Consider the following 24,010-nt stretch of genomic DNA (forward strand, 5'->3'; position numbering starts at 1 on the left):
AGTCTATATCATTTTCTTTCCCCCTCTGCATATTTCTATACATATTTCTGCTTCATTTGCTTACTCCTTTTCGATCTCGCATACTTTGGAGAACCGCTTAAATATGCATTTGTTATTGAATTTCAGTAACAGCTGGCTGGCATACCTCTACACTGGGATAATATTTATAAGTGTATTGACTTTATTGCCTAGGAAATAATATACTTCTTAACTCAATATTCTTATTGATTATTACTTATAAAGTAATTTTAAATGGCTACGGATTTGTGTGGTATCCTAAATCATATACCATTATTGGGTATTTAAAAATGATGGGCTAGGAAATAACGTATTTCTTTATAAGGTAATCAAGTCATTTCAAATTAAAGATGTTTCTTATAATCTTGGGATAATCTTTGGTATCAAATTTCTTACAATACACCCTACATATTTCCATGATTTTTTCTCTAAATGTAGCTAAGATCCATCTAGCTGCTCTCAGCTTCCCGGGCGGTACGTGGTGGCATTCCGGCGGGCACTCAGCCGTAACTAACACACCGTGTGTGGCATGCCACATGCACTTTCACCTTTAACTTTTGGCTGATTTCTAGTGCGGAAAGCGCTCGTCGATGGATCTGCTGTTCCCTCTCTTCCTCTTCCCCTTGCTAATATGTGTCTAATACAGCGTATTAATTTATTTAAATTCCACACAGACCCGGGCACAGACTCAAACTCAAACTCAGAGTCAGATGTGCCGACATCCGCCGGATAGCTATCCTGCTGATGGTGATGTGGGTGTGGGTATAGATGTGGATGGGAGGGCAGGGATGTGGCACACATATGGATACCGAAGCCATTACGACGTTCAATGACACGGCAAAGTGTGCGCCCTGGCAACTTTTTGCTTTTTCCCGGCTCTGCTCCACGGGATGCCTGACTGCTCATGCTCCTGATTCTGCTCCTGGTCCTGCTCCTCCTCCTGCTCCCAGTCCAGAACCCGCTCCCGATAGCTCCTGCTATCTATAGCCCGATGATTACGACAGCCATCAGCGGGGGATATCGAATGCCGATGCTAACCGCCCCGTGCTCGAACCCCTTTGATTCTGCCGCATCCTCTCGAAACGTTCTAATAGCTTCTAATGCATGTAATGTCAGTTCACGTCAGCTTCCGCCCAGCCACCACGAATTCCCACTCACCTGCTCCCATTTTCTGCACCTGAGCTTGATGCTTGCCGTTTAGCGGTTGCTTTAAAAGCGATGGCATAAAATTATATTGATTTTATTCTGTGGCTGAGAAAAGTAGGCTAAGTTGATTACCTATTTTACTTTTTTAGAGAATCATTTAAATTTAAATTTGTAAAATATCTGTAGTTCCTCTTTTCCATCTTTCAAAGGTCCCAACTCCTTGTGAATGATTAATGCTGCTGTTTAAAAGGAACCCAAGAGACATTAAGAACTTTTAAAGCCTCTTAAATTGATGGTTAGCCCTGGGGCATTTAAATATCTTCACTTCAGCAATCATTACCCGGCTGAGAATGTTTATGGAATTAAATTTAAGAGCCTGTTCTCTCACTTAATGATAATCCAGAATACTTTGCATGCAGATTGGCAGCTTTCAAGAGCTTTGGCATCAAATGGAAAATAGTTTTAGCCAGAAACTTCCACTATCAAATGACCGCAATTCATTATTTTATCTAGTTTCCAGTTTAACAACTATTCAAATGTTTGTGTGGCCCTGGGAGCCCTTTGCATTATGGTAAATTGCCTTGTTTTACAATGCTTAAGTGCTTGGCCAAGGGTGGAGGATTTATTCAGGGGGGTAGGTCAAAGGGGATTGGGGAACGGGAACCCCACCATATGCTAATAGTTTTGTCACTCTTTGGAAAAAGGGTCCGTCATAAAATTACCGAAAAAGGGATGGGTGTTGGGTTCGTATCCAACCACTGGAAAAGTTGCAAAGTTTGTGCTGTCGGCACCTTGTGTTGCTGTTGGTTTTTGGTAATTTCCCGTTTTTATCTGGCGAGTCAGAATCCTCAAACACACAGGATATTAATGCAGGCTGCAGGATTGCAAGGATATCGCTGGGACCTTGCGATTGTGTGTGTGGGTGCGAGTGTGTGTCTTCATCTTTAATAAATATTTATGTGCTGTCACCAGCCCAACTCAACCCACTTCCTATAGCCTCTGCCCTCTTTCCACCCTTTTTCCCGCCCGTCAATTTGCTTTTCTAATTTGTATACAAGGATTTCTGCTGTGGCTTTTGTTGTTGATGTTGCTGCTGTACGTAGATGTTGCTGCTGTGTTGATGTTGCTGCTGCTGCTGCTGCTGTTGCTGCTGCTGCTGTTGCTTTTGTGTTTGCTCTCGGGGGCAACAGACTTGGAAAACTTGGCACTCTTACATATTGATGAGCGCTGCGATTAAGTAGAGCGTGCCTAATGCATGCAGCCAAGTGCGGGGGCCATCGGAGGGTTAAGGAAGGACACCATGTGTGTCACACCCACCCCACCAACACACACACCCTCTCACATACGTCCCATAAACGAAACTCATCAATTTTTATGCGGTTTCGGTTTTTTGCGTCCTCTCACCGTTTTCTCTGTGTGTGTGTGTTTGATGAAAGTGAAAAATGCCCGAGAAATGGTGAAAAGGTGGGGAAACTTTGGCTACCTGTCCTGTCGCTAATGTTATGCAAAATGAAAGTAAACAGAGTTCGGTTGTTCGAGTGTGTGTGTGTGTGTGTTGGTTTGTGCTAGTGTGCGTTAGTGTTTGGCATACAAATTGTTGCTGGCGGCCTTTTAGGCGTAGCTTAATGCATTTAAATGGGAAAATTACACAACTTTTTTGCAACTGCTTTTGCCTACTTTTCTACTTTCAGGTAGCCATCAAAAGGGTTGTGGTACACACAAAACAAACCTTTTGAATTTTGAAACTAATTAATACCCATGTTTCTAAAAATTAGGTTTATAAGGGGAGGAAACCGAATGTTAATTAAAACCAAGTTGAAATTAAGTAGATCTCTTCAGCTGATTATTACTTATTTAAATACATTTATTTAAAGTAGTCAGTATTTTTCAACCGGTTCAAATTTTTTAAATATTTGTAGGTACACAGAGAGAGTTCTGATGCTCCCATTTGAGTTGAAAATGTTCTTAAAAAAAGAACGACATTTTTTTAAACGAAAAAATTTTCAATATGCTTAGACCAAGTTGAACTGGCGGTATTTACATTGTTTATCTCAACAACTAAAGTATTAGTTCAGTCAGTAGTGTATACTTATTAAAAACTCACCATTTTATTCTAATATTGAGAACATTGAACCCGAAATGGACACTGATTTTGAGAACGAATGTTCTCAATTCAAGAACTTGAATTTTTCTTTCTGTGTACTTAAAGTTGTATTTTGAATACTTAGGAAAGTGTTGAGCTATTTTCTCGCCCGATTGCAAGCGGAAATCTCGACACCCGCTGATTCGCACAATTTCTGCCACTCGAGCAGCCACATGTGGTGGGAAAGCTTTTAGTGCTCTCATTGCTGTAATTAATGTTCGCCGGCTTGCTGCCTTTAAGCCGCTTTAAACACACGTAGGACTCGGAATGGCCCAGACTTTTATTTAGGAGTAGCGAAAGCTTCTTGCGAGGTGCCATTGTTTAGTATAGATGTGCTCCCGAGTTGATGGACGCCATCTAGGCGCCAACTTTGGCTTGCTGACTAACTGACTAACTGACTGGCTGACTGCCTGGCCCTGGCCCATTGTTGTGGGCAAATATGGCTCACTGCTATGGCTTTTCTCCAGTTGGTTGTTGTGACTGTAAAAGTGTCGTCATTGTTGTTGCCACTACTGCTGAATGGCTTAACAACAATAACAATGGCGAGTCGAACAATAACAACAAGAGGGGAGCGAACGCACGCACATGGCTTGTTGGCCTAGGCTAGAAGCGTCCTCGATTCGGGCAGCAGACCACCCAACCACCCAGCCACCCACTTACAGTTTTTCCACCCCATTCCCCCTTCTTTTGGCCAGCGGACGGACTTCTGCTCGTTGGCTTTTATTGCTTCAGCTTCAGTTTCAGCCCTGAAGTATGCAGCGCTTTCCTCGGCTTTCCCGCTGCACGCTGCCTTCCACTTCTGACCCACTTTACGCGTTTTTTATTTACTCACTTTTCCTTTTCGCCCAACTGCTTTTCTTTTTTTTTCCCAACCACCCCCTCAACGGAACATTCGCCCATTGTTGCCAAAGTCTTATTATTATGTGGCTTGCTTTCGTCCTTTCTTCAGTTTTATTGCTTGTTGTCTATGGCGGCGACAGCAATTATGTAGATTTCAGTTGCACAAATAAACTTAAATTTATATTGTCCAGTTCAGGGGTGAAAAAAAGAAGCATATACCGCCATAATGAGTGGGTTATTGACATTAATTGCTTGCCGCCTTTGGTTTTTTTGAGGGAAAATCTCGAATCAGTCGACCGCCGACAGCTTATTCGTGTAATATGATGTATGATATGTCAGCCGAAAGCACAAACACCACACAAAAACGGGCTGTCAGTCGGACTGAAGGACCAAAAAGGACCAAAAATCGAAGGGGACTGGCAATGAGGCAACCTGCAAATTTGGCAAATGTCTGACTGTCTGTCTGAATTATTTGGTTTTTCCTTATTTTCGGTTATATGTGTGCTATAAACACACAATACCCACATTCCTGCCAGTCATTCGCACTCGCAGCGGGGGATAAAGCGTTTTAACCTGACACCAGAACAATATTATTTATACCATCAACACCTTTTTGCTTGATATGCTCGGTACTTGCGGTTGCACGGAGAATATTGTTCGAGTGATTAAGGTAATTGTGAGCTTAAAAGGCAAAGTATTTTGATGTAACAGAGGTATTTTCAGGTGAGGCGTTAAGGGCTGTAACAAAAATCTCTGAAATATTATAGCTTTATTTAAATACTTGTTCAGGTTACGTTCAACAGGATTTATTACATTTCTTTTTAGTACATGTGATATTTTAATAGACTTAAAAGTTACACAGAAGTGGGTATTTTTTTGGTCGAAACGTGTACTATTTGCAAAAACATCCTTTTTTTCAATGCAAACATGAAGTGACGTTTAATTGAAGCTCGTTTTTTGGTTTCCGCTTATCGAAATGAGTTTTTTGCCCATTTATAACCACGATATTGGATTACCTGTGGCACTTGCTTTTTTTTTAGCCCGCGTTTGCTTATCTTTAGCTGAATTCATTTAAATATTTGCACACAATTATTTGCAGATGCGCAGCCATCGAGGCTGAAAAATTGATTGCTTGTAATGTAAATAGCAAATAAATCGAATCGATGACTGCGAAACATGTAATAAAAAGCGTAATTTTAGGACAGGCAAATAGTTTAAATGGCTGGCATATTTGCAAATAGCCAAGGGTTCTCTAGAAGACCAATAAATATTCATTTGGTTTTAGCATATATTTGGTTCAACTGCTTTTCAGCTAATTAAATCTTAAGGGAAAGACAAAAGTCTTCTGGGGCTTAACTTGTCTCCTTCTGCGAGCTGAAACCAAAGTTATATTTAACCAAGGACCACGGATTGTCGCTTTAGATTCGGCTCGAATTTAATCAGCCTCTCAGGAATTTTGTTTGCCACCTTCAGCAAGTTAAATCCCAAAATTAACACTCCAAAAGGGCAGGATGGAAGTTGACTTTCTGGTTGTGGGGATGGAGGATTGACTTGGCCCTGATTTGGCCTGGCTTTCCGGTTTCGGCTTTCCGCTTTCGGCCTTCCACTTTCGAGTTGAGTTTGAGTTTCTAGCTCGTGTCGCCATCTTGCAAGACGCTCCGCTGATTTCGCCTGGGCAACGCAATAATTTGTGTAAATAATCAATGGCCTGTGCCGGGGCTTATTGACATATTCTCTACTATGCAATGGCCCACGGGGTCCTTGGCGGCCTTTTGTGGCCAGGGCAATTAAATTATTTATAGCTGGCTTTCGAAAGCCTCCAAGAAACTTCCCCATGGCAACTTGGATGTCCCGTCTAGACCTTGTCCTCGCACAAAATGGATGGACCATCAGGATCCCAAGGAACTCAAGAAACTCGAATCCCAAACCCCGCAGGTGGCTAAAACTCGAAACAGAAGGCGGCTCTAATTACAAAGAGCTTAGGCTCGGAAAATATGCAACAATTGCTAATTTGATGAGTTCCCTTTCCTTTTCCCGTTCACCCCGAAGGTTAATGTTGCTTCAGTTGAAATAATAGAAAAATTAAAATATTTTACAGCGCCAGCAGAGGGGATCAAGTGTCAGACAGGCTAACAATTATGGCGCACACCTTTTGGCCGCCCTTTTTGGCGCCAACGTCGAAGCCATTATCAAACTTTGACTAATACCATTGAAATTTGTGCATAATTTCGAGGCACTTAAAGCAGACGCTTTATGCGTGCTTAAGTGCCACGCCCACCGCCCACCGCCCACTGCCCAAAGCCCTGCCACGCCCCCTAACACCCGGTACTTTGTAGTAACGCTTAGCAAGCCAATTTAGCTGAGTGAGCCCCGAAAATTGTGAGAGTCTCCGGACTTGGTAAATAATTCCTTTAGGAAACTTCTGCGCCTAAATTGACACTTTAAACAGGTGACATTTGAATATTTATGAATGCAAGCACACTTGTGTCGAGAATGACAGTTGAATTCGTGATCAATATAACTTAAATTAATTATTTTACTTCCTGTCAGGGTATTTCAAGGTCGGTTTTAGGGGGTAACCACTTCTTGGCCCTCAGGGCAGCAACAGTTTTTGTTTTCGTTTCCAGCCTTAAGTAGAACACGTCTCACTTAATTAACTATTCAAAAATGTTTGCAAATTGCTGGGGAGGCGAAGGGCGCAACTAAACCATCATTAAAAGGAATTGTCCAGACAGCTTCAATCTCTCTATCTTCGCCTGGTATTTTTTGGGGGCTATCCCTAACTTAGAAGACTCGGGAAACTCAGAAACCACCCGCAATCGGTCGTGCGTAGGCTTCTTGATAAGACCTGCTCCTCCCACCACCATTTCCCATTTTCCACTTTCCACTTCCCTTTCCCATTACATCCGCCGTAATGGCGGCTTGTCCTTTTTTGTGTTGCTGTTCTTTGTTTGTCTGCGAGGACGTCCTTGACTTTCCACCCCCTACACCACCCACACCCCCCTCTCGTTTGTTGGGGCCATTTTCTCCATTTGACTTTCAAATAATAAAACATATTTTTTGGGGCGCCGAAGCCGCATGAAAACGGCAGCTGTAAAATTTGTGGGTTATTTGTTGAAAATACATTTTCCACTTTTCATTTTCGTTTCCTCCTTTTGCCGCTTTTTGCTGTGTGTTTTTCTTTTTCCGTTTTTTTTTTACTTTTTTAGTAACCCGGCAAAGGTGAAGTTGGCCCGAAAGCCTCGTTGTGGGTTTTCGATGCGACCCAGGCTCAGGTTATGTTTTGTGGGATATTTGATGAGGAGGGTCGCCAATGGAAGTGGAAATGGGAGTGAAAATGGGTGGCCGCAATGAGTGGAGAGTGCAAAAATGCCAATTTTATGCATGAGAAAATACTTAAAATAAAGTATAAAATATTTCATTTAAATGTAAATGATTTTTTATTTCACTTTGGCTCATGGCCGCTGTTTGCCAGCTGGAAAATACACGAATAAATCAACGAGTGTGTGCAAATGTTTTCCCATAAAGCAAATAAATACAGTTTTTAGTCAGCACTTCTGGGCTTTATTAAAAGTAAATTTTATCAATTAATACTTTGTACACATTGAAAGCGCTTTTTGATCTTTTTGTTGGCAAGGGCACTTTGAAAAATCCCCCCTACCCTAGCCATAAATCAACATTTTATTTGGTGAAATAAGTATAATATAAAACAATCTGTGCTCTGTTTTAAAAGTAAAGTTCGGCAATAAATATCCCCTCTGTAAACTTTCAATCAAAATCAACCGAAAACTTTGAATATGCCATAAATAAAATAAACTTCTTCAGAATTACGGTCACCTTTTTCTCCGATTTTTGTTGGGTGCAAAGGAGACCGTTTGCAGAACCATTTGCCATTTATCTTGGACTGGCGACCGACTGCTCTCAGCTAGTTGAGAATTATGAGGCATGTCCTTCGGCTTCGTTCCTGTCGCTGCCCCCGAAATTGATGTACGATGTGCCAGGTGATGAAGGAGTCCTCGCCCCCCATAAATATCTTCCCATACATATATATCTCTCGGCGAGTCTGTCTGTCGTTTGTCATAAAATTAGCGACAGTTCAGGAGGCGTGATGAGTTCAGAAGGCGGGGGATGACGGGGGACGGGGTGCTTGTGGCATGCCCCATGTCGGGGGCTTCTTTTGGGGTGATGTCCTTGTGCCTCGCACAAATTAGTTGGTGAATTTTTTATGTTGCCACAGCACGATAATGTGACACGGCCGCCCACATACATCTTGTCCTTGTGCCACGCCCCCTCCCTGGGGCATCCTGCTGATGTCTTCGCTCATTTTGTGGCAAGGTGTCTTCGCCTTTGCCTTGCTGTTGCTGTTGCTGTTGCCCATAAATGAAAATTGATGCTGGCGCAAGATTTTTCACGCCACATTGTCAAGTGTGTTGATTCGATTAAGATGAGGGATGGAGGAGCCTCCTTGGGGCAGGATGCTCGGAAGATGGCCCACAGACCCATTTCAAGTGCAACAGCAACGGATTGCTCTGAAATTGAGACTCCACGTAATTGCATTAATTCCGCATGGAGACTCCATGCCACATCAGTCTGTCACTCTGTCCAGCAGTCATTCCATCAGTCGAGTGTGTTCCACGCTCATTACGAGCCGAAAAGCGAATCGGGAGCACGCGAGCCTGGGTGAAATTAAAATTTCCGCTTTTGCGTGAGAGTCTGGGTGAAAGAGCGATTGCAGCAATAATTGCAGAATTGAAGCAAATATTTCCATCCAGGGGACCATCGTCATCGCCATCGCCATTGCATCGCCCATTGTGTAGGTAATTTGACTGTCCACCTATGTGGACGCCAGTGTGGCATGCCTCAAGCCTCAAGGCTGCCTTCGTCACGCAATGGGAAGCTGTTGCTGCTGCAGCTGTGGATGTTGCATGTTGCTGCCGTGCATGTTGCTGCTGCCGCCGCTGCTGCTGCTGATGATGATGATGATGATGCTGATGCTGCAGCCTGACCCATTGTAATTGCATTGTGGCATTGTGTCGTCCTACTCATCACTGCCCACTTGTCTGGCCCTTGCTCTCGTTTTCAGTCTCGTTGTCGTCTTTCTGGTCTGCGTGCACTGAGAAAAAATGTTACAAATTAAATACGAAACATTAAAAGCCATTTTTAAATAAATTTTAAATATATCTATTATTTTGTAAACCAAATACACAGGATTATATATACTTGTTTATCGTTTTTGGGTATCATATCGAGCTCATCTGCCACAATTGGTGATCAATGTGTCCATATATTTAATGTAATCATTTACATTATTATAATTCTATACTATTTCTACATAATAAAATAGAATTTTTAAAAAATTGATTTTTTTAATATACCTTCTTCTCAACAAGGTTTAAGAATTCTTAAAAAATAAAGCTTTAATGCAATCTATTCATTATTTCCCGTAAGGTCAGTTATTTTTGACAGTGCACAAGAAACAACCGATGCTGTGATGGATGATGCCCCGGTTTTAAGAAGGATATCCGCTCTTTTACTCAATCGGTGCCGCATTCCTTTGCCACTCTAGTGGCATCTCCCCCCAACCTCTGCCCCTAACCCCCTCCGCTCAACGAGCTGTTTGGCATGCGGACAAAATAATTACAATTTCGCATTATTATGCGAAGTGAATTTTCATTTATGGAACCTTTTCAATGTCTCAAGTACTGCTGCTACTGATTCTTCTTTTATTCCATTTCGCTGGTGGCCCGTTGTTGTTGATGTTGCCGCCTCGTTGAGAAGTTTATTAAAATTGCAAGTGGCCCCGGCCCTCCCGCGGATGTTGCAACATTATTTTCGTATTAAATTGTATTTCCCGGCGATGGGATCCATCATCAGAGTATTTATTATATACTTTTTTTCGCAGACATATTTGCAGACACCACAGAAAGGTTTTCAGGTGTCCATAGTGGCAGGGTGAAAAAGGGGGGAAAAGCGAATGCAAACACATTTTGAAACTACATATTTGCAGGAGCGAGTTGAACGCACTTCTTATATTGAACACACATCGCTGCCTTCGAATGCATCCGAGTCTTTGGCATTGAACGAGGGGTTTTCCGAGCATTTTTGAAGGCATGCCATAAATGCTTCGACGCCCGCAAAAGCATTTTGCATCCATTGGTGTTTATACTGCGAGGTTCCTGACTGATTGTGCGGGGATGCCGATGTTCCTCCGCTTGGCATCTTAAGTGCTTTTCGATTTTCCCCCGCATTTTCGCCACTATCCACTATCCTGCCCAATGAGCCTGAAATCTATTCAATTGGAATGGCAGCTACCTTTAAATTTAGAGTGCAGTGTTTAAGCGCTACTGCGCTGTTGCTCCTGCATAATTAACACCCATTGCAACGCGGGGGGCGAAGGGCGTGTGTAATCCTATTTGTAAGCCCCACTCATTATTAATAAGCACAATTTCGCATAATGGCCAATGAGAGCGGAAATGTAAATAAATTATGAATATATAACAATGTAAGCGAGAAATACTATAAAATATTGGCTCTTTGTTGCCCGCTGTTTGGGTTGCATAAAAATTTCCCAACTCACTTTAAATCCGTTTGCTATTTTCGCATTCCTGATTTATTACGAAATGTTTGCTCCCCCAAATAGAGGCACGTCCTGACCTCAACTTTTTCAACCGAACAAATATCGGGGAATTTTAAAATTCCAAACGCCTACGCAGCCTAAGAACGTAAGACCTGTGGACTTATAGAGAAATAAAATGAAATGGGCAAACGAGACAAAGGGAATTATTGGTGGGGGTATGGGATGGCGGAAGATGGCCCTGTCTGTTTAATTTAAATCTTGTCTCCTCCTCAGCGTCGCCATCTCTTTCTTTTATTATTTACTTTTACAGTTGCGGTTAGGTTGATAGCAATGAAAGTTAAGAACCCCCATTCATTATGTTTATTAAAATGGATCTTATACAAATATCCTTTAAACATCTAAGAAAATACAAACTATTTCTAAGTTGCGTGAGCATATAAATTAATAATTCTAAAAAATAATTAATTTATTAATCTGTTCAACTATTCCAAAACAATCAATACTTATAATATATACCTTACCATTAAATATCAAATTAAAAGCGAACCACAAGACCAAATATAGTCGGTTAAACTTGTATGGCACACCAACATATTGGTGCATGTCTGTGGTATTTAGTGCTATTATTACGACCGCATTTGTTTATTTATAAGCCCCGTTCCCTGGTTTTCCAGAGAAGGGTGCCGGGGATGTGGGCCTGCCGATATGGCAGCTTATGTCAAAGTACGTGCCTGGACGTCCACATGGCCTACACCTTTTGACGGTTTGAGGGAGACAGAGGGAGAAGCAACAACTTGCCGCGGGCTAGAAATCATGTTTAGAATGCCTAAGTGCTTCGTGAGCGAGTCAAGTGGCAAGTGCCGGCAACAAACCCCCCGCATTTGACCCCTCTTTTCCAAACCCCCTCGCAAACTATGCGTGGGCGTCGTGTGCGTAGCAAAGTTTAATGAACTTCAAAGCATCGACATTCCCATTCCCAGTTCCATTTCCATTTCAATTCAATTCATCAATGCGGCAAACATCGATTGACGAATGTTTGCTGTGCCCCTCAATAATTCTTTGATGGAATTATTATTATTGTATGGCATCGGTATGGAGATGGCTGTGTGTTTTGCATATTTATTGGCAGGCAGGCAGCCCCAGCGCTACGTAAATGGCTTTTAATTATGGCCCTGGCTATCCAATTCTGACCGCATTTTATGGCCAGCAACAACACTGCCTGCTGCATGATGGCATTTTTCAATTGTCTGCATTGTGCTTTGTTTAATTGTTCAACCGAAACAAACAGAAAACATGTCAAAGGGACTATTTTAGGCGGGAAGGAGAGCGGTTAAAAGGAAAACAAAAAAAAAAGGAAAATGCCAGTGTATAGAAATGAATTTTCCACCATCTAGCGTGAAAAGCGCCGTTGGGAAAATGTTCAAAAATGTTCGTCCGGCAAAAACCCCAAAAACAATGCGAATTTGTCAAACAAATGCAACGCACATGCTCATAAATTCTCGCTTTTCGGATGGGGAAAATGGTAGGGAAAATCGGAAAAGCGAGGCCATAAACAAAAATGTTTCCAATTTTTTTCCCACTCGCTTTTTGGCGAATTTTTTCCGCACGCTGTAAATCAGCCAAACAGTTTTGTAAACACCACAGCTAACTAAGAAAAGCGCACTCATAAACCATGCTAAATCGCTATAATTGACTACTTTTCACCAACGTAATCTAATAATTGTTCTCCCTTTATTTTCAGGTAATTTCCAACACACTTTTTTGTGGCCCCGCATAAAGTAATTCGCTCGTAAGTAATTTAAGTAATTTGTCAAAAAGGAAAAAACCGGAGCTCTGCTAGCCTCAACAGCCATCGAGTTTATGAACCGAGCTTTATTTTTATGTTATTATATGTATTATGCAACAGCTGAAGAGGAGTTTCGTGGCGTGTATAAAACAAAACCAAAAACAAAAAACAAGTAAAATCAGAGAAATTGCTGCATGAATATCCTTTTAGCGCGCTCCTGACGCTTTTATGCGCATTTAACTTTTACGGTTATGATGACGTTGCGGTAAATTGGTTCGGGGGGCATGCCACCTCCTTCCAGGGTTTGTAAAAGTTAAATTCAGTATTTGTATCGAAAACATTTCTGCGAACGAGAAGCAATTAAAGCGAGTCTTGCAGGATTAATCAGGACGACTATACCCAGCCCTTTTCTCCTCCCACTTTCCACTTTCACCGCATAGTCGTGCATAGTTTGCACTGCATTTTCATTGCATACTTGCCGGCAGCATGAATGAAAAGCCCAGGCATTTTCCGCCCCACACACAGAGTTGTAGTTGTAGCGTAAAACGATCCCCGAGTCTGAGCCATGTTGTTGATATGGTATTGCATCCCCCACAGCCTTTCATCCCGACCATCCCAAGGGGACTGCTTGTATCTGGCATATTAAAAAGGCAGCGAGTGAAACAAACTGAATGAAAAGTTGTAGTAATGCCTTTACAATGATTACGCCTTCATTCGCTTCAGCCCCACCAACTTTTCAAATAAACTTCTCTTTCTCTCTGATCTGCGCCTGTCTGTTTGAGCGTTCATTGCACCCAAGTTGGCTGGGTGGATAAAAAAAAGCAGAAAAAGTTCAAACGGCGAAACTGCAGCGGCAAACTGCAACAGATACTGGCGGCCATTGTTTGCCCGCCCACGCAGGATATTAGAAACGAGGCAAAACGAGGCACTCATTACGCATACGCCCAGTTGGCCTGATATGGCAAATAATCGCCGCCTTAAAGTGTTTGGTTAAAGCCAGTGGCAAGCGGCTTAAATGCGACGCTCCCCGTTGTTGCGGTGCTGCTGCAGTGAAATAAAAACCACATTTGATATAAAGGCACCCACAGCCCCAGACAGTGGCAGACAAAGCGGCACGACAACCAACTGGCTGCCAGGACTCCCAGTCCTCTGTTTTGTATCCCCATTTTCCGACCACCCATCTAACTCTATGTCTGTCTGCCTGCTGTCTCTATATATGGCTAGAGCCTGCCTTGAAGAGTTTTCCCAGTGTTTTCTGTGGCACGCCGACGACGACAGCAGCCATCCCCCTGCAGACCCCCTAAAACCCCATTCCTGAAAATCCTTATAAACAGGGAAAAAATGTACATACCTATAATATTTCATTTTGATTAGTCTGAGCTTAAATTAGTTGTTAACTCAAAACGAATTAAAATCAATAAGAAACTCCATCAAATCTGTTACAAATCATATTTTAATCACTATCAAGACTTGACGTTTTTGTTCCCTTTTTTATTTGCTGAGTTTCAATTACAAATCTTAAATATAACATTATTACCAATCTAGATAAAATATATACTTATTTAATAGTTACATTTGTATCTTATCAATATCATTTGTATCTTTTGTATTGCAATTAGAAATCTTAAACATAACATTATTACAAATCTGGATGAAATATATAATTATTAAATAGATACATTTGTATCTTATCATTATCATTTTTATCATTTATATTGCAAATAAAAATCTTTAATATAACATTGTTATAAAAAAAAGTCAAATTATTTAATAGATACTCTTGTATCTTATCATTATCATTTGTATATTTTGTATTTCAACTAAAGATCTTCATTAGAACATTGTTACAAATCTAGATAAATTAAAATTATTTATTAGATACATTTGTATCTTATTATAATCATTTGTATCTTTTGTATTGCAATTAAAAATATTAAATATAACAATTTTACAAATAGATACATTTGTATCTTATCACTATTCTTTGTATCTTTTCTTAACACCAAAGCACTGAATATTCCCCAACTGATTACCATATATTTATCCCAGTGCAGAGATGCCAGTTGGATGGCTGGCTGCGCTGCATGTTTGTGCTTATGGAAAATCCCTGCGCTCTAAAAAATTTATAAGTGCGCACATGGTGGAGGAAAAGTCTACATTGCACGCCGCCACTCTCTCCACTCTCCACTGCCGCTTTTCCTCTTTGCATTTTGCGAAAACTTTTGTAAAATGACAAAAATATGCCCATTAAAATGAGCAAATGTTGGAATTTATGTACATTAGGAGGCCTAGGAAAATGGAGGAGCGGTGCGGCAGGCCTCATAAGGGATGCTCTTTTATTTGCCCGGCTTGTGCTTTTCCCGCCGCCCATTTCCCATTTTCCATTTCCCGCCCTCCGAATCTCCAGCTGCGGCTCATTCATCATGGAAAAGGGAGCACAGAAGGAGATGGGCCAGGAGATAGTGGGGGGAAAAGGCTGGGAAAACTGGGAAAACTGTCCTTTCTGACTGCATTTCTTGGCTTGTTGAAGTCACAGTTGGTTAGTGCAAACAATTAGCGCAGCTTAATCAGATTTGCCCCGGCGCATTAAGGCCTGATAATTCCCTCTGTACCGGCGGGGAAACCCCGCTCGTCCAGCGACCAACCCTTCGATTGGGCCAAGAAAAGTTGACCCCAAAAGTTTCTGCTGAAAGAACTTAAAACGCTTTTCCCGACTTGGCCGCGGGCAAAGTTTAGCCCCTTTTCAGACAGTCGGACAGACGGAAAGTTTTCCAATTTTAATGAAAATATTTGTGCAGACTAGTGTACAGTGAGCCATCTGACTCGAATCGGATTGCCGGCTGGACAAGCTCGTATCATTAATATGCATGTCATCGAGTCAGGACCAAAGGATCCTGCAGCTCTTCAGACCAACTTTATGAGTGGATAGTGGATAGTTCTACCTACGGATAGTTGGAATGCGGCTAAGGGGAGCCCTATCTCTTCGGCCATGTGTTTATAACAAGCTGTGAAAATATTTCCTCACTTTTTCAACCAGACTTCTGTTCCTGCTGTCCTGCCATCGATTTTCCAGACGTTTTTCCTCGCACTTGAGGAAAACAATAAGTTGAAGCCAAGGAAGAGTGTAGAAAAAAATAGGCAAAGGCTTCCTTCTGTATTTCCTTTTTCCCCCCATTGTTGGCAAGTTTTCGTGTCGTGTTGGCAAAACAATAACTTGGCCAGAACAGGATAGCCTTGCATTATGCACTGGGCTTAAATTCAGGCATTCGGCTGTAATAAGTGACAGTTTCAATTACAATTTACAGGTCGACACAGTTCCATTGTTCCCAGCGTACCAACCTCATGATGAACTTTTAATGAGCTAATTAAGAGCCACACTTTCGTTTTCACAGCCAAATATGGTGGCTCTGCTGGCGAAAGTTTCCATTTTGGATTTTCGACTTGTTGGCAACGGGAAAATAGCCGAATTTGTTGCCAATTAAAAGTTGCCACCGAAAGTGAGGTGAGTCGCTTGGGGTGACAAAAACGAGTGCTGTAAACTGAGAGCAATCGAATGGCATTTTAATTGAAATTCCATGGCAGATTCTGCTGTCTAATAATTGAAAGGAAATGCAAGTCACGATTTAAGTTCGCCAAGTATATGTGTTTGTGTATGCTACTGTGCAAAGGATAATGAAAAAGAAATTACATTTTATTAGTGGGAAATTGAATTTTCCTAATCGAATTTCGGTTGGGGCTTTAAAAATGTGCGCAAGAATTTTCAAGCACTAAAAACCATAATTATTTAAAGGGCCATTTAAAAGTGCGTGCTTGAGCACTTTTAGTGTTCTGAACCAATGGAATATTATAACAAGACCTAATGACTTCTAGTGGACCGCGTATCCGGGAGATATCTAAATGTATATGCATTAACTGCTATCTTATCTGCAGCACAATTAAATTATTAAAAGAAATCATAAAAAGAGACAGGCCAACCGGCAGACGACCAGTCCGCCACTAACCATAATTCAAGTCATTAAAAGTTGTGGGGCCATCGAAAACACCAAAAACACCACCAGAACCACCAGCAACACCACCAAAAGTGGGGTGTGTCTGCAATAAAATTGCCCACCGCGTCTAATTCTAATTTACTGCGTTTATATGGGTTGGGGTTTCTGTTATTTTTCCTCCTCTTTTTTTGGTGGGGGCTTCGAGCTTTGTTCTGGACCAAAATAAATTGGGTGAATTTATGCGCTGAACATTAAAGGGCTGTTCACGGTATAGAGTGTATAGGCCTACGTTGCCAAGTGGCAACCGGGCTCACCTGACGGCACTTAATTTGGCCCGAAATGAGTTACAAATTCTGGTTCCGTTTTCGGTGCAAATTGTTTGCCAATTTGCTTCGCACTTCGCCTGGCAAAAAAAAAGGAGAAGGAGCTGGAGATCGAGATCCTTGTTTGTTGTTCACGCGTTGCCAACGGTTGGCTGTACGATAATTTCGCGTTAAAATATATATAGCTGAGATGGCTCATCTTGGCTCTTTTGGCCAAAAGGAAGGAAGTTGGCTAAACAAGCGGCATTCAATTAGGAGGCAGCCAGGCGGAAATTAATCAGCCGCCAGTCGCAAGAGCTGCCAATCAGCAAAAGTTTTCCCTTTGAAGTTGCTCCATGTCATTCTCATGCAGCATCCATGAAAATGGCAAGTTGGAGGTGGGGGAAATGGAAAATGGGAAAGCCTTTCCCCCAAAAACCCCCACCCACGAAAAGTGCAGGCTGCCTGACACTGACAATGACAATTAATCAAGCGATAACAAGATGTAAATGCAATGCATTGAATATTTTCCCCCCCATGACCCCACTGCATAATATTTTCCAAAGTCCCTTTTCCATTTTACTCCCTGGTTTTTTTTTGGTTTTTTGTTTTTTTTTTGTGCCCTTGGGGAAAACTGCAGTTTATTTGAAAATTAAATTTACGCCAAATTTGCGCAGACAGCTGGCTGCGTTTTTCACCCAGCGCCCCTGTCAGACTTTCAACTTCATGAATTGGATTATGCCGGGTTCTTGGACCGGAGTCGGAAGATTCGGGCCATGTTTCCCAGCCGCGGGCAAAACGGTTCTGAATCTGAATCCGAGTCTGGAGCTGCTGGAGCTGAAGCCTGCATAGTTTTTAAGTAGCTGCGTAAATTTTCCCGCACAGATTTCTCGGGAAAACCCACCCTCGTCTGTTTTCTTTCAGCGCAAAAATTGCCGCCAGCATCGAGCGTCGAGAAGAAAAATGAAATGTTGTCTATGCATGAATGCAGTCGCTGATGGCTGGAGGGGTGTGGTGGGGTTTTGGAAAATTCCCCGGAAAATGGTGGGCGGGGCGGGGAGGCGGGGACATCCCTTTGTGCCCACGATTTGCGTACTTTGCATGTACGAACAAACGGTTTAAGTGCTTTCAAAATGTTGACGCTCGGCGAGGATGCTGATGACGATGAAGCCGGGGAAATGGAGATGGTAGATGGTAGATGGTAGTTGGTAGATGGATATGATGGCCAAACTCCGACATCATTTTATTATCTGCTATGTAAATTTGCGCGCTGCAAAAGTTTGCGGAAAGTATTCCGAGTTTGATTTTGAGGTAGCCCAAGTCCTGGCCCTTTATCTTCATCCTTATCCTTATCCCTTCGGCCAGGATTAGCCAGCCGTTTGAATGGCCAAAAACCAATAACCGAGGGCGCTATTCTGTGCGGGGCCATAATTTAATTCAATTATCGTGGCTTGGCTGCCGCCTTCCCGCTGAGTGCGTCGTTTTTTTTATGGAATTTCTATTGGATTGCCGCTTAAAATGCTAAATTATGTGCTCTGCGGAGGGCCAGGGTCTATAAATTTAATTCTACCTACCGAAATTCATGGAGGCCTGTAAAAATTTTATTGCATACTTGCAGGCGCGAAAAGCCGGGCGCATATAAGAAAAATATTTAAGGATCTACGACTGCGGCCAAAACAATTTGCCAAAGCCGCTTAAAAGCCGCCAGGCGCTGAAAGCCTCACATACCTTGAGGTCCTGGTTTTGGTCCTGCTCCTGCCTTTTCGACCTCACACATGTGCGAATGCTGGCATGTAGGTCCTTTTGTTTTATTTGCCAAAGTGTGTAGAAGGAAAGTCGGGGGAAAAGTCTGGGGAAAGCAAAGCCTATTAGACTGCCGGCGAAACCAAGATGGCGCCATATTAAATTTCGCTTTCCTCGACTGGCTGGCATTGTATTTGTTTATGTCTTGGCCGCTTTCTCGTCTGGCTCACATAACTGTGCCACAAAAACTGTGGCCTTAGTGAAGCGATAAAGCGCTCCCCACTCGCTTCCTGATTATCAGCCAGCAGCCTTGGATTCTCTTCTTTTTTTTGGTGTTTTAGCCTCGTAAAACATAAGAAAAGAGCCGAACTGGCCAACTAATTGTTAAAGCTGGCAAGTTTGACGTCAGCCGACTTAAAGACCTCATTCGGGCACCCCGAAAAACACCCAAACCTGAAGCCACCGTTGTCATGCCAAATAAGAACATCTGGCCTGGAGCCTCGTTTGTTGTTCTTGGCTGGCTCTTATCAAATCAGGACTTTTGACAGCTTTTGGCAGACATCCCCGTCGAAGGATACTCACTTACATTTAGATATATGTATAAGTACGTTTGATATTTGTTTGTGCGGCGCGTGGATTTATTTATGTCGTCTGCCAACCGGCGGGCAAAGTAATAAATTTTTCACAGAAAGCAAACAAACTTCAAATCGTTTTCATTAAAAAACATGAATGTGGCAGTTGCTGCTAATTCACTCCCCCATCGATTCCGGTGACTTCCTTTTTCCCCCTCGTCTTATGTTTCACTTGACTTGGCAGCTTGATTTTGATTTATTGACCTGACAGGTTAAGGCCTGAATTATTAATGCCAATTACTGTGATTACCCGAAAAGATTGGGGCTGATGCGACAGAATCATTAACCCAAAATAGGTTTGTAAACTTTGTTAGGTCCGTAATCAAGATGGCTTTAAATGAGAACTCTCAAGGGATTTAAATTGCCTCTTCTTTATTTGTTAAGCAATTTAATGTGAAATTAAATTCTCTGTTTATAACTTATAAGGAGGTATAATCCATTTAGTATCGTTAATCCAACTTAATTCCCTGTCTGTGAAGTTGTTTCCAAGTACATTACAATTAGTTTGCCTTAAAGAAAACTCCCTAACTTGCCGCAAATGTCTTTCCACGTACTTGAAAACATTTTTATAGCACCTGGAAAATGCGAAAATCGATGGAAATCGAATGAAATTAAATGACCCAACAACACTCAGTTCGCAAGCCAACAAAAAGGATTCACATTTTATTGTAGCACACTTTCAAGCAGTGCCAAAGTTTTCCTTTTGAACTTAGCCTAGTAAAATTTTACAGAAATTTCCTGCGATTCGATGGCTAACTTTCAACATTTGCTTTCATTGCAGGTAAAACCCCCAATCCAAATGGAACAATTCAGGGCCCCCCGAAATTGGCACATCCATACACACTTCGTATACGTATTGGGAAAACACGCAGAGCGAATCTGCAGCTAAAATTGGATTACAAACTTCGCTGAGCAGGAATAAATCACTTGACTTTCCATAAATCATTAGCGGGGGACTTTCGATCCCTTGGGTCACGTCTGCCGAAATCAAAAGCATATTATGCCCGAAAGTATGCAAACATAAACCAATTATGGCCAAGCGAACCCGAACCCGAAATTTCCCATTTTGAGTTTTCAGTTTTCGGGGCATTATCCCCTTAGATATCATTGTGTTTTGCCTTTGTTGCCACTTCATGGCTCCCGGCAGTCAAAAGAATCGCCGAAGCATTTAATCAAGGCACGCACACAAATTTACACGCTAAACTGATTACGCGGAAAAGCCAATAATTATGTAATCATAGCCCCTTATAATTTCTGACAAAGGTCCTGCCCTCGGAAGGATGAATAGGTCTAGCGGAAAAAAGGGGGGCTATGATTTAGTGTCGATTTTTTGGGGCCAGTCTTGAGCGGCAACTGTACAATATGGCATTGCCATTCTGCTGACCCGGAATGTGGAGCAGTTTGCGGTTATTGACCAGGCCAAAACTGCAGTGTCTGGGTGGCTGAAAGGAGCTCCTTTATGCTGCCTCTGAATGGCCCTGGCCAAATGGCAATGGCTGGCTGTTAAGGGCGCAATGGAAGCATTTTCCAGCACGCCGTTACTTTTAATTAACTTTGATTTTCATTAAAGAAGCCATAAACACGAGCTCCGCCTTCGTCTCCTGGGCGGGCAGAAAGTTTCGCCTGCTCCCCCGTTTTGGCCCATAATGATTATGAATCGGATCCAGCGCCGCATGCATTATGCATAATGCATAAACAGTAACAAAAGTTTAATAAAAATTCATTTCAATTTTTAATTAAAATTAAATTTTCATGCCGCTGGCTGCGCTGGCTTTATAGTTTATAGTTTTTCGCCCTGCACCCTGCAAGGAAATTAATATTTCGGCTTATATACACAGTGAGAGAGAGATACAGCCATGCGTGGTGTCCATTTTAATTATGCATAAATGTCTGTCTGCATTTTTTCACTTTGGCCTGGATGGAGAAAGGATGGAGAAAGATGCCGTCCTGGGTCAGAATTTCCCTGTATTTGCACAAGTTTTTCTGCAGCAATTTCGACCCCTCATTCGGTGAATTTTTTTTGCCCCAACCGCAAGGTAAATAATTGACCGGGCGACGGCGGAAACTTTTGTTTGTTTAGGCCATTAGCCCCGTGTTCGTGCTTCCCCTCTTGGCCATTTTCCATTTCCCGTTTACCGCTTTCCGTTCGGGCCGTGAGTCATTCAGTCAATTGTTGCATGCACACTCGGCTTATTAGTGCAGCTCACTTAAGGCAAACAAAGCCGGGCTAAACTGTTAATCGCCGGCAACACTTAAGACAAACACGGGTTCCAGCCGCAGGAGGAGGCGGGGGAAGGGTTGGAAAATCCAGGGGGCGGGATGGGGTGGTCTTGTTGCACTTGAGCCGCAACAATTGCATGTCGAGTCGGGGAATTTCCTCCTTCAAAAACACCCCCTCCCCTCCTTTCGGCCTGCCTTTGTTCGCACTCAGGACACATGGATGCACATGCACTTGCACACAGAACAGGAGAAATGGGTTGAGATATAGGGAAATACACTGGGAAAAACGCTTTATGTTATTCAAAACAAATAGTAATTTAATGTGAATGAACAAAACTTTTTGTTTTTGGGTACTACAATCGATAGCGATCTAATAAAAACACTTTTGTTTTAGATTTCAATCATTTAAATACTCATTTTACTTATCTATATTTTTTAATTATTTTAAATTTAACGGCAATCATTGAAACAATTTTCCCAGATTTTAGGAAAAGGTTGATATAAGGCTTTGAAATTTATTTGTTCTAAGATATTTGTAAAAATCCTATTAATCAAATCATAGTACGCAAGAGAGTCGTCTTTATAAAAAGTTAATCCTTGCTCCCCAACCATGATTATATATCACTCATGACCTTAGGTTTTTGTTAGATCTTAGTTTTTCTTACCTTTTTCTCCCAGTGCAAAAAGACACTGAGGTATTAGAGGAACAGACACTAGATGGGGAAGCTTCGCAAGGCACCTGTTCTGCACTTGCTAATCTTGATGGCCTGCCAATTGCCAAATGCAATTGCCATTGATTGTCGGACTCCGGACTGCAAAAGCATGGCCAAAAGCAAAAACAATGACAAAAAGGAGACGGATACTACAGCGGAATCCACTTGGAGGATAAGGGGCGTGGCAGGATGGACAGACAGACAAGCTTTTGTTTTCCACCGCTTTGTTTCGCACCTTTTCCAGTCGCCAGAACACACTCGCACACACAGGGAAAAGCTCTCAGAAGAAAGTGACTGAATCTGAAGCCACTTGACAGCATAACTTCCTCTGGAAGGATAACTCCGGGAATCCCCTTTTGCATTCAGCCCGCCCATAAACCTAATTGAAAGCCAACCAAATGTTGACCAATTAGAGTTTTTCACAGCCGGAAAATCGATTAGCGGTTTGGGCTATTTGGGCTATCAGCGAGCAGCGAGCAGCTAAGGGCCCAAATCGACTGGGTCATTTGTCAGCAAATTCGATTGAGTGGGCCGTTGAAACTAAATATCCGGGCCACCTGCAAAAACCAACTAATGCCCAACATTATGGCCAATTGACCGGGGCGTGTCCGGAATGGAATGACATTCGTTTTTGCGTTTTTGTACAGCGATACATTCTATTTATTTGGATTAGTTTATTTGGCCAACTCTGATTGTTGTAGAACGCAATAAGCGAATTTGCATAAAATCTCAACGTTTGGTGTACTTTGTAAAACGAAGCTAAATAAACTTGCCATAACAATAACAGCAGCAATGGCAACATCAACGCACTTTGTCATGTTTTATGCATGAACAACAACAGCAACCAGTGAAACCAGCTGAACACGAGCAAATTGCATGTAGAGCAGTCCTGAAACACTGAAAGAAAAGGGGTTGCTTTAGAAATTGGTAGGTGAATGGGAATAACACTTTTAAATATAAGAGCAAATGAGATTAGAATGGTTGGTTACTTGAAATCACTTCTTCAGCTGACTAAAACCAAAGAATACACTGAGTATTAAATATTTAACAGCATACTTTTAGGGACCATAACTAGGGATTTATTATCTCCAAAGATTCCTGTGGGTTTTAAGTGCCACAATTGTAGAAATAGGCCCATGAATAGTATCACCATTTTTAAAATTCAGGAACAAATTAGACTCACGTGGTTGGTGATCTTAAATTAGATGGTCAAAGAGCAATTAATATATTTCACAGCATACTTTTAGGAACTATTATTAGAGATTTAAAAGCTACAGAGATTTGTGTGGCATTTTCTCTCACATTTTTTTCCTGTTTTTTTTATGATGTTTAAATATTTTATTTGAGGTTCTTGTTTTGCTCTCTGCATACGTATTTGTAAACCCAACTAAATAAGAAAAAAACTTGACAAATAAAATGAAAGCAAGGGGCTTACAAGGGCCAACCCCGGCATTCACCACTCCGCCCGTGTGTTTGTCGGTGTTTGGCTGCTGAAATCATATGCAGCGTCCTGGCGAATGCCACATATTGTTTGTACTGGGAACCCCTGTAGCCCCCGTACCCCCGAGTGTTATGCATTTTCGACTTTATGGTAAATCAGATTAGGGCTGGCCCACTCACAAACACTCGCACACGGACACATCGAGCTGAGCTCAGCTCAGTTACAATTTCAATTGCAAAAATGTGTTGCATTGTTTTATTGGGCCGAACTGCCTGTCTGTCGTCCTGTGGTGCGTTGCAGTTGTTTGTTGATTTAGCAGTTAGATTTATTGCATATTTGATGCCATGCAACAAATTGCCTGTATGCCACAGGGCAACTGGGCCCCTCATTCTGCATTTCTGTGTGGAAAGGCAATTTAATATATATATTCTTTTTTTTCGCCACAGTTGCATCACCACGA

General features: G+C 42.0%; 1 protein-coding gene across 1 annotated transcript in view; it reads left to right on the forward strand.

Moving 5' to 3' along the window:
* The first annotated feature begins 17,934 nt into the window (after positions 1–17,934).
* The window catches only part of luna, a 29,828-nt gene continuing 23,752 nt past the window's right edge, over positions 17,935–24,010 (forward strand). The window contains exon 1 of the mRNA XM_070994669.1: positions 17,935–17,988. Coding sequence (XP_070850770.1) covers positions 17,935–17,988 — 54 coding nt within the window. The remainder of the gene's footprint in view (positions 17,989–24,010) is intronic.

This window comes from Drosophila suzukii, chromosome 2R (genome assembly GCF_043229965.1).
Source record: "Drosophila suzukii chromosome 2R, CBGP_Dsuzu_IsoJpt1.0, whole genome shotgun sequence".
Lineage (NCBI taxonomy): Eukaryota > Metazoa > Arthropoda > Insecta > Diptera > Drosophilidae > Drosophila > Drosophila suzukii.